This window comes from Mobula birostris, chromosome 12 (assembly GCF_030028105.1).
Source record: "Mobula birostris isolate sMobBir1 chromosome 12, sMobBir1.hap1, whole genome shotgun sequence".
Lineage (NCBI taxonomy): Eukaryota > Metazoa > Chordata > Chondrichthyes > Myliobatiformes > Myliobatidae > Mobula > Mobula birostris.
Genome location: NC_092381.1, coordinates 35,267,987 through 35,282,830, shown reverse-complemented (window position 1 = coordinate 35,282,830; position 14,844 = coordinate 35,267,987). Strand labels below are relative to the sequence as shown.

The 14,844-nt window shown below is 39.1% G+C and overlaps 1 protein-coding gene across 2 annotated transcripts in view; it reads left to right on the top strand.

Annotated features, from left to right (window-relative positions):
* The window catches only part of usp24 (ubiquitin specific peptidase 24), a 255,619-nt gene that overhangs the window by 61,639 nt on the left and 179,136 nt on the right, over positions 1–14,844 (top strand). For both annotated transcript variants that reach the window (XM_072273615.1, XM_072273614.1), the window contains exons 7-13: positions 904–969; positions 4,185–4,250; positions 4,450–4,524; positions 6,273–6,431; positions 9,320–9,434; positions 11,464–11,567; positions 12,600–12,707. In XM_072273615.1, coding sequence (XP_072129716.1) covers positions 904–969; positions 4,185–4,250; positions 4,450–4,524; positions 6,273–6,431; positions 9,320–9,434; positions 11,464–11,567; positions 12,600–12,707 — 693 coding nt within the window. The remainder of the gene's footprint in view (positions 1–903; positions 970–4,184; positions 4,251–4,449; positions 4,525–6,272; positions 6,432–9,319; positions 9,435–11,463; positions 11,568–12,599; positions 12,708–14,844) is intronic.

Below are 14,844 nucleotides of genomic sequence, written 5' to 3'. Positions count from 1 at the left end.
ACTTTTCTTGGAGGTGAGCAGCAAGTGCCATCTCTTTGCTGCTGGCCATTAGAATCCAGGCCAATGTTTTCAACTCGATTCCTATTAATAAAACCTGCTCACCGAATCACTTTCCAGTGTTTGATTGTGTTCCTAATCTACTTCAGTCATTGTTCATTGTGGTTCCATGCTAATATTGAATTAGAAAGCTTTGTTTAAAAATTAATAACATTCAGTCTAGAAGCATTTTGTTAGAAATGTTAACAATTGGCGTTGTATTAATTTCTCTTTGATGTTGTGCTGCTCAACATAATCTTTAAGTGTTTGACACCTTCCTTGAAACACCAGGATTTGTTTATCAGAATTTAATAATTTAAATATTTAGTCCCATTTTTAAAAATTAAGTTTTAGTAGTCAAAATATTTTTAGTTTAAAAATATTTAAACACCGTATATTTAGTGTTGGTAAAATATATTGAAGAAAATCTTGACTCTACTTTTTGCAGTCAAATAGTATCAAATGATATTAAGTTGTTTTCCTATATGGAGACAAGTCCAGGCGTAATTTTAAACCCTCACTGAACAAAGTTACTGCAATCAATTTCTCTTTCCTTAACTAATATTATGAGCTTTGCTACAGGGTAGTATCTTTTGTAAAGTATATCCTTTCTATGTAGCATGGGATTGCCTAATGCAGTCTGAGCTGTATTGGCAATGGTAATAGGAAGAATAAAAGCTGGTAACATCCAGCAGAAAACCTTGGGTAAGTTCTGTGTTTGTCCAGCTCATTTAGTATGTGACTCCTAGACATCACCATAGTACGGTGTAATTGTTTACATTTAGAATCACTGATATGTATTTCATATTTTTATTATAAATCTAGATGTTGAACCAATTTAGATGCTGGTTTCATTTTATTTTCTAGTTTGGTGAAATGGGTGGATTTTCAGCAATCCAACTTAAACTTGGTGCAGAGGATATAGAAACTGCAGTAAGTATTTTCATAGCAGTAATTTGGGAATACTCTTTTATTTACTTAGAGATACAGTTTGGAATAGGCCCTTCCAGCCCTTTGAGCTGCGCCGCCCAGCAGCTCTCATTTAACCTTAGCTTAATCATGGGAAAACTTACAATGAATAATTAACCTACTAACCTGTATGTCTTTGGACTGTGGGAGGAAACTGGAGCACCTGGGGAAGCCAAGCATTCCACAGGGAGGATGTGCAAATTCCTCACAGGTGACGACAGAATTGAAATCAGAACTTCAACTCCCCGAGCTCTAGTAGCGCTCCCTTTTTGCATACATATTTTATGTACAATTTAGCGCTGATCTTCTAATTGACTACCTGAATTTTTGATTGATTATTAATAGTTTTGCATCACCTTTTTATCACTTTGTATTGCTCTATTTATTTTTGCATAACATGGCCTTTATTAATCAGAGCATTGAGTATAGCAGTTGGGATGTAATGCTGAAATTGTATAGGGCATTGGTAAGGCCAAATTTGGAGTATTGTGTACAGTTCTGGTCACCGAATTATAGGAAAGATGTCAATAAAATTGAGAGAGTACAGAGGAGGTTTACTAATATGTTGCCTGGGTTTCACCTCTAAGTTACAGAGAAAGGTTGAACAAGTTAGGTCTTTATTCTTTGGAGCGTAGAAGGTTGAGGGGGGACTTGATAGAGGTGTTTAAAATTATGAGGGGGATTGATAGAGTTGACATGGATAGGCTTTTTCCACTGAGAGTGGGGAAGATTCAAACAAGAGGACATGAGTTGAGAGTTAAAGGACGAAAGTTTAGGGTAACATGAGGGGGAACTTCTTTACTCAGAGAGTGGTAGCTGTGTGGAACGAGCTTCCAGCAGAAGTGGTTGAGGCAGGTTCGATGTTGTTTAAAGTTAAATTGGATAGATATATGGACTGGAAAGGAATGGGCTGAGTGCAGGTCCGTGGGACTAGGTGAGAGTAAGAGTTCGGCACGGACTAGAAGGGCCGAGATGGCCTGTTTCCGTGCTGTATTTGTTATATGGTCAATCAAGATTTTTCAGTTTCAATGTTACATGCCTTATCTGGAAGGGGATACTTTCATTCAGAAAGTAATGAGGCATGGGATCCAAGGAGACCTTGCTTTGTGGATCCAGATTTGGCTTGCCCACGGAAGGCAAAGGGTGGTAGTGGATGGTTCGTATTCTGCATGGAGATCAGTGACCAGTGGTGTTCCATAGACATCTGCTCTGGGACCCCTCCTCTTTGTGATTTTTATAAATGACCTGGATAAAGAAGTAGAAGGTGGGTTAGTAAGTTTGCTGATGACACAAAGTTGGGGATGTTGTGGATAGTCTGGAGGGATGTCAGAGGTTACAGCGGGACATTGATAGGATGTAGAAATGGGATGAGAAGTGGCAGATGGAGTTCAACCTAGGTACAGTGGTTTGCAAAAGTTTGGGCACCCTGGCCAAAATTTCTGTTACTGTGAATAGCTAAGCGAATAAAAAATGACCTGATTTCCAAAAGACATGAAGTTAAAGATGACACATTTCTTTAATATTTTAAGCAAGATTACTTTTTTATTTCCATCTTTTACAGTTTCAAAATAACAAAAAAGGAAAAGGGCCCGAAGCAAAAGTTTGGGCACCCTGCATGGTCAGTACTTAGTAACACCCCCTTTGGCAAGTATCACAGCTTGTGAACGCTTTCTGTGGCCAGCTAAAAGTCTTTCAATTCTTGTTTGGGGGATTTTTGCCCATTCTTCCTTGCAAAAGGCTTCTGGTTCTGTGAGATTCTTGGTCCGTTTTGCATGCACTGCTCTTTTGAGGTCTATCCACAGATTTTCAATGATGTTTAGGTCGGGGGACTGTGAGGGCCATGGCAAAACCTTCAGCTTGCGCCTCTTGAGGTCCATTGTGGATTTTGAGGTGTGTTTAGGATTATTATCCTGTTGTAGAAGCCATCCTGTTTTCATCTTCAGCTCTTTTACAGATGGTGTGATGTTTGCTTCCAGAATTTGCTGATATTTAATTGAATTCATTCTTCCCTCTACCAGTGGACTGTTCCCCCTGCCACTGGCTGCAACACAAGCCCAAAGCATGATCGATCCACCCCCGTGCTTAACAGTTGGAGAGATGTTCTTATGAAATTCTGCACCCTTTGCTCATTGCGGCCCAAAAGTTCTACTTTAACTTCATCAGTCCACAGGACTTGTTTCCAAAATGCATCAGGCTTGTTTAGATGTTTCTTTGAACTTTTTGAATAGAACATTTACAGCTATTCACAGTAACAGAAATTTTGACCGGGGTGCCCAAACTTTTGCATGCCACTGTAAGTGTGAAGTGGTTCATTTTGGTAGGTCAAATTTGAAGACAGAATATAATATTAACAGTAAGACTCTTGGCATTGTGGAGGATCAGAGAGATCTTGGCGTCAGTGTCTACAGGACACTCAAAGCAGGTTGACATTGTTGTTAAGAAGGCATATGGGTGTGTTGGCCATCAACCATGGAATTGAGTTCAAGAACCGTGAAGTAATATTACAGTTATTTAAGACCTTGGTTAAACCACACTTAGAGTACCGTGTTCAGTTCTGGTCACCTCAGTGCAGGAAGGATGTGGATACTATTGGGAGAGTACAGAGGAAGTTAACAAGGATGTTGCCTGGATTGGAGAGCATGCCTTATGGAAATAGGTTGAGTAAACTTGGCTTTTTCTCCTTGGAGGATGAGAGGTGAATTGATAGAGGTTTATAAGACGATGAGAGGCATTGATCGTGTGGATAGCCAGAGGCTTATTTCTAGAGTTGAAATAACTAACATGAACAGGCATAGATTTAAGGTGCTTGCAAGTAGGTACAGAGGGGATGTCAGGGGTAAATTTTTCACACACAGTGGTGGGTGTGTGGAATGCACTACCAGTGATAGAGGCGGATATAATAGGGTCTTTTAAGAAACACTTAGATGGAGCTTAGAAAAATAGAGGGCTATGCGGTAGGAAAATTCTAGGCAGTTTCTGGAGTAGGTTACGTGGTCGGCACAACTTTGTGGGCCTATGTTTTAAGGGGAAATACTGATTTTTTTTTTTAAATACATCTTCCCCAGACTCTAATTGCTGATACAGCTGTGAAGATTGAAACTATAAACTAATTGCATTACATGAATCCAGTTTCTTGTTAATGGACTTAATATTGTAACTATTTACTCTTTTTGTTTTAGGCTGTATCGGCACTGGTGCAGCCTTTGAGTGTCTGTGCTGAATATCTAAATCCCATGGTGGTGCAGGTAAGTACTGTTATGAAAGTCTTCAAACACAATAGTCAAGTCCAAAATGGAAATTAACCCATTGCAAATGAACAAAATGGAAATTACACCAACTTTTCATCGGGCTAATGCCCAAGACTAAATTTTAGGTACGATATTTGTTCTAGAGTAAACATTGTGGGTTTAACCTCCACTTCTTTCATATTTTTGTATTTTGCAGCCCATGCTAGACCCTGTTATCGACAAAATGATTAGATATGTACAAAATTTAGAAGAAAAAGATCTGAAAGACAAGGTATTTTCATTAGAATTTTTGAACTGCCTTCTGTTTTAGCTTTGCCTCAGACTTTTGCACAGTATTGTAATAATTTTATACATTGCACTGTGCTGCTGCTGCAAAAAAAAATCTTGACTTATGTGAGTGGTGATAAGACTGATTCTGATGTGGTCTCTATTGTGAACTGAGAGTGGGAAGGGGGCAGGGAGAAGGGAATCATGGGTGGGAAAAGAGGAAGGGAGTGAGAAGCACCAGAGAGACATTTTGTAATGTTCGTTAAACCAATCAAATCAAACGACCTTGCCTGGTGCCTCAGGACTGGGTGTGTCTGCGTCTGCACCTGCACCGCCCCCTCACTTCTGACACTCCTTTTCTGCCACCTGTCCCACACCAGTCCTGCAACATTCCACCCTTGGCATTCCCAGCATCCTTTGCTCCTGCCAATTTACAAGCTCTTTCCGCTCCATGTTGGCAAATACAGTACTGTGCAGAAGTCTTGGGCACCCTAGAGAAATATATACCTAAGACCTTTGCACAGTACTGTATATTTGAGGTTTGTCTCTTTAACCTTATTGCATGTTATGACTACAATGGAAACTGTAATTGGGGAATTACTTTATACTTTATTGTCGCCAAACAGTTGGTACTAGAACATACAATCATCACAACGATATTTGATTCTACTCTTCACACTCCCTGGATTACAAATAATAAATATTAAAAATAGTTAAAATTAGTAAATATTACAAATTTAAATTATAAATCAGAAATAGAAAATAGAAAAATGGGAAGTAAAGAATCACACAGCAAGCCTGCAGGAGAGACAGTCCAGGGAGGTCCAAGAGAATCTCACCGTCCTGGTGTGACATTTTGTATTACTTCAACACAAAGATAACAATGAACAATTAATTGTTTCAATTGCTACAATCACCAACTTAACTTCAACATTCTGAATATAGTCAGTTAAATTTACAGAATTACATATTTACAATATGTACAATGTTTACAATAATATTAGCAGAGCCTCTTTGAATATTAAATACTGATGTCTGTTCCAAAAGCCAGACACCCAAAATATACCTCTTTGGTTGCAGTGTTGAGGGTGGTTCCATGAATGTACAACTACAGTGCCAAAATAAATATCCACATCTAACTTTCATAATTCTCTATACTGGTGTCTGTGTATTTTTCCCCATAAAATAAGATGTGCATTGTTGGGTCAGTTAAGGATTATTCTGGGGTTATGAAATTCTGGATAGCATGATTATGGATCAACTAAAATGAGAATCGGTTTCAGAAAATAACGACACGTGATTTCCAGCATTTGCAAAACCTCGTGTTCATGAGATAAAAACTTTACACTATTTAACTTCCATCTGATACTTTGTGGCTAGTGGTGTGGGGCTTTCTCAGTCCCATGGAAGCTACATAGGGAAGCACAATGAATGAATGTTCCTTCTGTTATCACATTATTAAATGTGTATCCCTGCCACTTTCAGGACAGATACGTTTTGTCCTTCCCGCGCTCCCCCCCACCCTTTTGTTGTTGCTTTGTGGGAAGTCCAGATGTTCTTTTAGCATGCTCCTGAGAGGCAAATCTCTAGATTTAACTAGAGATTCAACTTCTGCCTTTCAGGAGCATACTAAAAGAACATATGCCGTTTTCCTGTCTGACAGTTTGCCACAAGGGTGTTCTTTCTCAGTATTTGCTGCCTCGTCAGATGTTTGTAAACTGTACAAGTGATTTAAATTCCTGTCTTCTACAGAGATTGGTGACCATTCCAGAACTTCTCTCTGCTATCAAACTTCTGTGCATGCGCTTTCAGCCTGCGTTGGTAACTGTGGTTGATGACCTCCGATTAGACATTCTCCTACGTATGCTGAAAACTCCTCACTTTAGTGCAAAAATGAACTCATTGAAGGAGGTAAATTAATCTTGTGCAAGTATGTTTATCTTTGATGGCTCTTGGTCTTGTCTATTACTGAACAATGGCTAGAAGTTTGAACCACTGTTCGTGGTGATAAATTGACAAGTAATTCAACATTGGTCTTTGAAATTTGTACCTTTCTGTTAATTGCAAACCTTAACTACTATATACAGTATATGCCATTATTGTGCCTATTTGGTGATGACAATAAATATATTTTGTAAACATAATGCACAGACTGCCAAATATTTGATCAAACGTAGGAAGACAATTGATAGTTAAATAGTCTGTTAACTGGAGGCGTCCCTTCAGATGCATTTAGGCCATTTAAGATGAGGCTTGGAAAATTCTCTCGCTCTAAGAGAAAGTGCACATAGTTTTCTAGATAGGGGGACTTCTCATATAAGGTATAAATCCCGTACTTTTGAAAGCAGGTTTAGCACAAGAAGTATGAGTTAACAGATTTGTCTTCTCAGTACTTATGCCTTCTATATTCTGATTTTAGAAACATAGAAAACCTACAGCACAGTACAGGCCCTTTGGTCCACAAAGCTGTGTGAACATGTCCTTACCTCAGAAATTACCCATAGCCCTCTATTTTTCTGAGCTCCATGTACCTGCCCAGGAGTCTCTTAAAAGACCCTATTGTATCTGCCTCCACCACTGTCGCCGGCAGCCCATTCCACGCACTCACCACTCTCTGCGTTAAAAAAAAAAAAAAAAAACAACACAACTTACCCCTGACATCTCCTCTGTACCTACTTCCAAGCACCTTAAAACTGTGCCCTCTAATATTAGCCATTTCAGCCCTGGGAAAAAGCCTCTGACTGTCCACACGATCAATGCCTCTCATCATCTTATACACCTTTATCAAGTCACCTCTCATTCTCTGTCGCTCCAAGGAAAAAAGGCCGAGTTCACTCAACCTATTCTCATAAGGCATGCTCCCCAAACCAGGCAACATCCTTGTAAATCTCCTCTGCACCCTTTCTGTGGTTTCCACATCCTTCCTGTGGTGAAGTGACTAGAACTGAGCACAGTACTCCAAGTGTGGTCTGACCAGGGTCCTAAATAGCTGCAACATTACCTCTGGGCTCCTGAACTCAATCCCATGATTGATGAAGGCCAATGCACTGTATGCTTGCTTAACCACAGAGTCAACCTGTGCAGAAGCTTTGAATGCCCTATGGACTCGGACCCTAAGATTCCTCTGATCCTCCACACTGCCAAGAGCCTTACCATTAATACTATATTCTGCCGCCATATTTGATCTACCAAAATGAACCACCTCACACTTATCTGGATTGAACTCCATCTGCCAATTCTCAGCCCAGTTTTGCATCCTATCAATGTCCCGTTGTAACCTATGACAGCCCTCCATACTATCTACAACGCCCCCAACCTTTGTGTCATCAGCAAATTTACTAACCCATCCCTCCACTTCCTCATCTAGGTCACTTATAAAAATCACGAAGAGCAGGGATCCCAGAACAGATTCCTGAGGCACACCACTGGTGACCAACCTCCATGCAGAGTATGACCTGTCTACAACCACTCTTTGCCTTCTGTGGGCAAGCCAGATCTGGATCCACAAAGCAATGTCCCCTTAGATCCCATGCCTCCTTATTTTCTCAATAAGCCTTACATAGGGTACCTTATCAAATGCTTTGCTCAAATCCATGTACACTACATCTACTGCTCTACCTTCATCAATGTGTTTAGTCACATTCTCAAAAAACTCAGTCAGTCTCGTAAGGCACGACCTGCATTTGACAAAGCCATGCTGACTATTCGTGATCATATTTTGCCTCTCCAAATGTTTATAAATCCTGCCTCTCAGGATCTTCTCCATCAACTTACCAACCACTGAAGTAAGACTTACTGGTCTGTAATTTCCTGGGCTATTTCTACTCCCTTTCTTGAATAATGGAACAACATCGGCAACCCTCCAATCCTCCGAAACCTCTCCCGTCCCCACTGATGAAGCAAAGATCATCGCCAGAGGCTCAGTAATCTCCTCCCTCACCTCCCACGGTAGCCTGGGGTACATCTCATCCGGTCCTGGTGACTTGTCCAACTTGATGCTTTCCAAAGCTCCAGGACATCCTCTTTCTTAATGTCTATATGCTCAAGCTTTTCAGTCTGCTGTAAGTCATCCCTAGAATCATCAAGATCCTTTTCTGTAGTGAATACTGAAGCAAAGTATTTATTAAATACCTCTGCTATCTCCTCTGGTTCCATACACACTTTTCCACTGTCACACTTGATTGGTCCTGTTCTCTCACGTCTTATCCTCTTGCCCTTCACATATTTGTAGAATGCCTTGGGGTTTTCCTTAATCCTGTCTGCCAAGGCCTTCTCATGACCCCTTCTGGCTTTCCTAATTTCTTAAGCTCCTTCCTGCTAGCCTTATAAGTTTCTAGATCTCTATCATTACCTAGTTTTTTGAACCTTTCGTAAGCTCTTCTTTTCCCCTTGACTAGATTTACACCAGCCTTTGTACATCACAGTTCCTGTACCCTACAATTCTTTCCCTGTCTTATTGGAACATAACCTATGCACAACCCCACGCAAATATCCCCTGAACGTTTGCCTCATCTGTACATTTCTACATTTTTGTCAACAAAAGTAAGTGTTTCTCATTTTATCAATGAGAATCACCAAATTGCCTATTGGTATATTATTGGAATTTGTACTTAATTGATATTTATGTAGATTAATGCTCACAAACTAGCAGTAGAATTGATATTAAATAACAATGTAGCATGATTTTTGTCTGCCTCTTGAGGCGCTGTTTAATTTTTGACCCCTTCTATCAACAGAAAAAGTTATTTGGAGAAAATCTTATTCAGAAATGACCTGTTTATTTTTAATTTATCCTTTAGGTTACTAAATTGATTGAGGACAGTACCTTATCAAAGTCCGTGAAGAATGCAATTGATACAGACAGATTATTGGACTGGCTAGTGGAAAACTCTGTACTATCAATAGCACTTGAAGGTACAGCAGATTTAACTGTTTACTATAATGACAAATTAGACCAGGGGTTCCCAACCTGGGGTTCCACAGACTCCTTGGTTAATGGTGGGGGTTCATGGCATAAAAAGGTTGGGAAATCCTGATTTAGAGGGATGATCAACTTCCAGGCACTGCTCCAACTCCAGTTGCTCCAGCTACTTAGATCAGTATTGAGATAGTCATTGAGGTTAATTTGAACAGCTTTTTTAAAAAAGGATGTGACTTTGAAAGGTACAGATATCTGCATGCATTAACAGTAAGTGGTTTGGAAAATACTGATTCCCTAGATAATGACCATTAATTACAGTTTGTATTCTCAATCAAAAATAGAAAGTTAGAGTGGCCTACCTTCTGCAGTAAGAATTGTACGATGTTGATGTATGGACTTCTCCTAATTCAGTAAGATGGTGTATACAAGGATGGATATATTGGCCTGGATTTTGCACTCACTGGTGATCTTACAATGCAAGTCATGATCTTAATGAAAGCTGCCCACAAAAATGTAACAATTCTTTGGCAGACTTGCCCAGTTCAAGTGTCAAGTTGCTGTCTTGTCTCATTTCAAAGAGATCCCTGGCATCCAAAGCCATAGTCAGAAATGTCATTGAAGAATCATCACAGAGAGCAAACCTGACACCACGAGGACACAAGTGTTAGATAATGCTGCAGAAGTACAAAATTAGTTTTTTTTTAACCCATACAAACTTGTGCGGTCAACCCCCAACCCCAGCTCATACTTTTCCAAATATATCTATTACTGAGGGACAAATCATTGCCTGTAAGAATAGGACAATTAGTTTCCAGATCAATTATGTTAAATGGCTCCCTACTGTGTACTGTTCAATAGAGAGCGGTCCCCGTTTACGTAGCTACACTTATTGATCTTACTGTTGCTTGCAAATTTTCGGTATGTTCAGTAATAATGTATTAGTTAATATGATTTTCTTTAGGTACTTAAGCATTTTAATATGGTTATTAATGTGTGTTAATGATGTTAGAATGTTATTTATTTTGAGTGCAAAGTGTTTTGATTTCAAAGGAGAGGGCCTTGGTGTTATCAGGATTTTTCTCCACAGGGAGTCCATGCCTTATCCTTGCAAATGATAAGGATTTAGTTTAGTTTAGTAAAAATCTTAGCACTTGGCATACATACAATATTTCAGTTAGTTGTTTTATAAATAATTTTATAAACACCCAAATAAATTTAGAGTCATGATTTAATAAGAAGAGGAGGATGCAAACATTGACAGATTTGTGATTTTTACATCAAATGATGCATTTGCGAAAAATTTCAGTTAGTACCCATTGCTATGTACAAGGCTATTGAATACTGATTGTTTTCACACAATAACTGTTGAAAAAAAATTGCTATTAGGATTTCCCTTCTTAATGGGAAGGTAAAAGGCACTTATTATTGATAGATTCCTGATTGGTCAGGGCACAAAGGGAAATGGGGAGAAGGCAGAAGATTGAGGCTGTGAGGAAAAAATGGGTCTGCCATGATGAAATGATGGAGCAGACTCGATGGACCAAATGGCCTAATTCTGATCCTATGTCTTATTATTGTACTTTTTTCATTGCCCCTTGGAAGAAAAAAAAGGACGTTAGATGATGTCTTGTAGCTCCTTCCTCTCTATATGAGGGATACTATAGTGGCAGCCAAATTCCACAAAATTGTGCATCTTAGTGACACACGTTGTCGCCGCAGATGTTAGAAAAAGACATGCTTTACCTGTTTCATTTATGGCTGGAGAGCAAGGGTTGAAGTGCATTCTGGTGAAAAGAGGTCCCATAGTACTGTTGCCAGAATTACAAGTCACCTTTAATAATTGAGTTCTTTTTACTTAGCAATATTCTGAAGGCTATTTGGTGATTGAACTGATACGTGCCTTTCAGTGATTGGAGGATAAATGTGCTTGGTTAGGTGTTGAAGCATTTTTTGGATTTGATCCATTTGAATGTTCTTTTTGTGCCATTTTCAGCAAACCATACTTTTATTCAATTTCTGCAGGAAATATTGATCAAGCACAATACTGTGATAGAATAAAGGGAATAATTGAACTGCTGGGCAGTAAACTCTCTCTTGATGAACTTACCAAAATCTGGCGCATTCAGGTATGGTATGGGATTACTGCAACACAGTCGTAAATTACTGGGCTAGCATTCTTGACAATATGAGTTTATAGTTTGAAAAAGTGAGTTTGTCACACTGTGGCAGCTGTGGAGTTTGTTATTTATGAAATAGTTCAAAAATGGTTCATATTGTTAATTGTGACCATAACATTTTGGATTGCTGTAAAATGCCACTTGGTTTGCCACGGTCTAGGAGAATTATAAATCAACAGAAATGTTCTTGCAAATATGCTTAATTTATAATGTATGTAAATATATAACAAGTTGCCATTCTCTATGCTGGACAGATTGATTGTATCCATTTTACACATTATGTGAATCATGAGGGTGTCTCGCCCTCTGAATTTTAAGATTTAATATTAATCTCTAGGAAAACCCAAAAAACATTAGGTCCTTTGATACACTAGTGTTTAGAATTAAACCCAACAGAAACATTGGCATTTCTTTCTGCCCATATGTCGTGGCAAATGCATTTGAGAAGATTGATTTAATTTTCACAATAGCCCCAAATCACTATAAGTAGCCTTAGGGTTTTACTGTCTTTGTTGCATTGCCCAGATCTCGTGAATAAACTTAAAAAATACTGAGTAGTAAAAGTTACTTATTATTACTTTTAAGTGAGGGAGAGTTTTATTTTGGTTAAAAATGTTAAAAATCTAACAATTTAAACATTTTGAAATCATTGTACACAAGTCATATTACTGAACTTGCTATGTAGAAAAGATTTAAATGATGAAATTGCAACATACTATATGTTTTTATGAAGTGTTATTAAAAGTGGCTGAATACATTGGTATTGCGGGAGTTTGCATGGTGAGTTAAATCGAAATGGAATTATTATGAAAATGCTTAAAATGGTACGTATGGTCCTTTTTATGCACACTACTGGTACTATATATCTTTGAGGGCAACATGAGCAGAGCAATATATGTAAAGGGCAGTTAATGCATTCAAGTAAGATGCAATGTTACTTGAAAACTAGGTTATTTACAGTTTTCTGTGGTTTATATCAAGTCAGGACAATCTTCAACTGTCATTGAAAATATCCACACCATTATTGCTGCTGCTGCTGCCAAGTTCAGCTATGATCAACTGAACCATCTCTTTATCTTAATACAGAAGGTAAGTGACCATTGCTATTTCACATCCCAGCAAATCAAATACAAAACAATTTACCTTACTGAGATGTTATGATCCTTGTCATCTTTCATGCTGTTAGTGTTCATTGCACTAGGTTACAGCCCCTATTTTCGTTCTGTTTTGGCATCATTTGAGTTGTACTATAACTAAATAAATTCAGAAAATAAATTTTATAGTATTTTGTATAGCATTATTTGGAAACTGTGTATGATACTTTCTTGGTTACTAATTGTAATATCATCTTTATGGCTTTTTGTCGTCCTTTTCAAGAGAAAATATAGCAAGTCAGGTAGAAAACTGAAAAACAGGACCTTCAGGGTAGTAATCTCTGGATTGCTGCCTGTGCCATGTGCCAGTGAGGGCAAGAACAGTATGATTTGGCAGGTGAATGCGTGGCTGAGTAACTGATGCAGGGAGCAGTGTTTCAGATTTCTGGATCATTGGGATCTCTTCTGGGAAAGGTATTTGTACAAAAAGGACAGGTTATATCTGAACCTGAGGGGTCTGATATCCTTGCACTCAGGTTTACTAGAGCTGTTGGGGAGGATTTAAACTAATTTGGCAGAGGTAAGGAACTGGCGTGCTGCTGTGTGGCCAAGTGGTTAAGGCATTCGTCTAGTGATCTGAAGGTCGCTATTTTGAGCCTTGGCTGAGGCAGCGTGTTGTGTCCTTGAGCAAGGTACTTAACCACACATTGCTCTGCGACGACAGTGGTGCCAAGCTGTATGGGTCCTAATGCCCTTCCCTTGGACAACATCGGTGGTGTGGAGAGAAGAGACTTGCAGCATGGGCAACTGCCGGTCTTCCATACAACCTTGCCTAGGCCTGCGCCCTGGAAACCTTCCAAGGCGCAAATCCATGGTCTTACGAGACTAACTGATGCCTATAATAAGGAACCGGAATGATAGGGCTAAGGATGGGCCAGTTGGTATACAAGTAGATGCAGTGTGTTGAGAGACCGTGAGGAAGGACAGATAAATAATGGGGCAAAATTGAGGTTAGTGGGATCAGTTGAAGTGTAACATGGGGAAAAATTAAAAAGGCTGATGAATACAGGACTGACTGTGTTATATTTGAATTCTCAGAGTATACTGAATAAGGTAGGTGATATTGTAGCACAATTAGAGATTGGCAGGTATGACATGGTGGGCATCACTGAGTTGTGGCTGAAAGAAGATTGTAGTTGGGAGCTTAACATCTGAGGATACACATTGTATCGAAAGGACAGATAGATAGGCGGGGGAGTGAAGTGGTTCTAGTTTTAAAAAAATTAAATCATATCCTTAGAAAGACGTGACATAGGATAAGAAGTTGCAGATTCTTTGTGAGTAGAGTTAAGAAACTGCAAGGTAAAAAGACCCTGATGAGAGCTGTAACCAGGTCTCTGAACACTAACCAGCATGTGGGATAGAAATTACAATGGGAGATAAAAAAGGCATGTAAAAAGTACAATTTTATGATAGTTATGGGGGATTTCAATATGCAATATTCAGTATTGGGAAAATCAAGTTGGTATCGGATCCAGGAGAGGAAATTTGTAGAATGCCTACGAGATGGCTTTTTCGAGCAGCTTGTGATTGAGAATACTAGGGGAAAGGCAATTCTCAATTGGGTGTTGTGTAATGAACCAGATTTGATGAGCGAACCTGAGGGAAAGGAACCCAAAGGAGGCAGTGATCATAATACAATAGAATTCACTCCTCAGTTTGAGGGGTACAAGATAATGTCAGAGGTTGCAGTATTATAGTGGAATAAAGGAAATTACAGAGGTATGAGAGAGGAGCTGGCCAAAGTTGATTGGAAGGGGACACTAGCAGGGATGATGAAAGGACAACAATGGCAGAAGTATCTGGGAGCAATTTGGAAGGCATAGGATAGATACATCCCAAAGATGACAAAGTATTCTAAAGGGAATATGATGCAACTGTGGCTGATAAGGGAAGTCAAAAACAGCATAAAAGCAAAAGAGAGGGCAAATAGCTAAAATTAGTGGGAAACTAAAGGATTGTGAAGCTTTTAAAAACAACAGTAGGCAACTAAAAATACCATAAGGAAAGAAAAGATGAAATATGAAGGTAAGCTACCCAGTTATGGAAAAGAAGATACCAAAAGTCTTCTC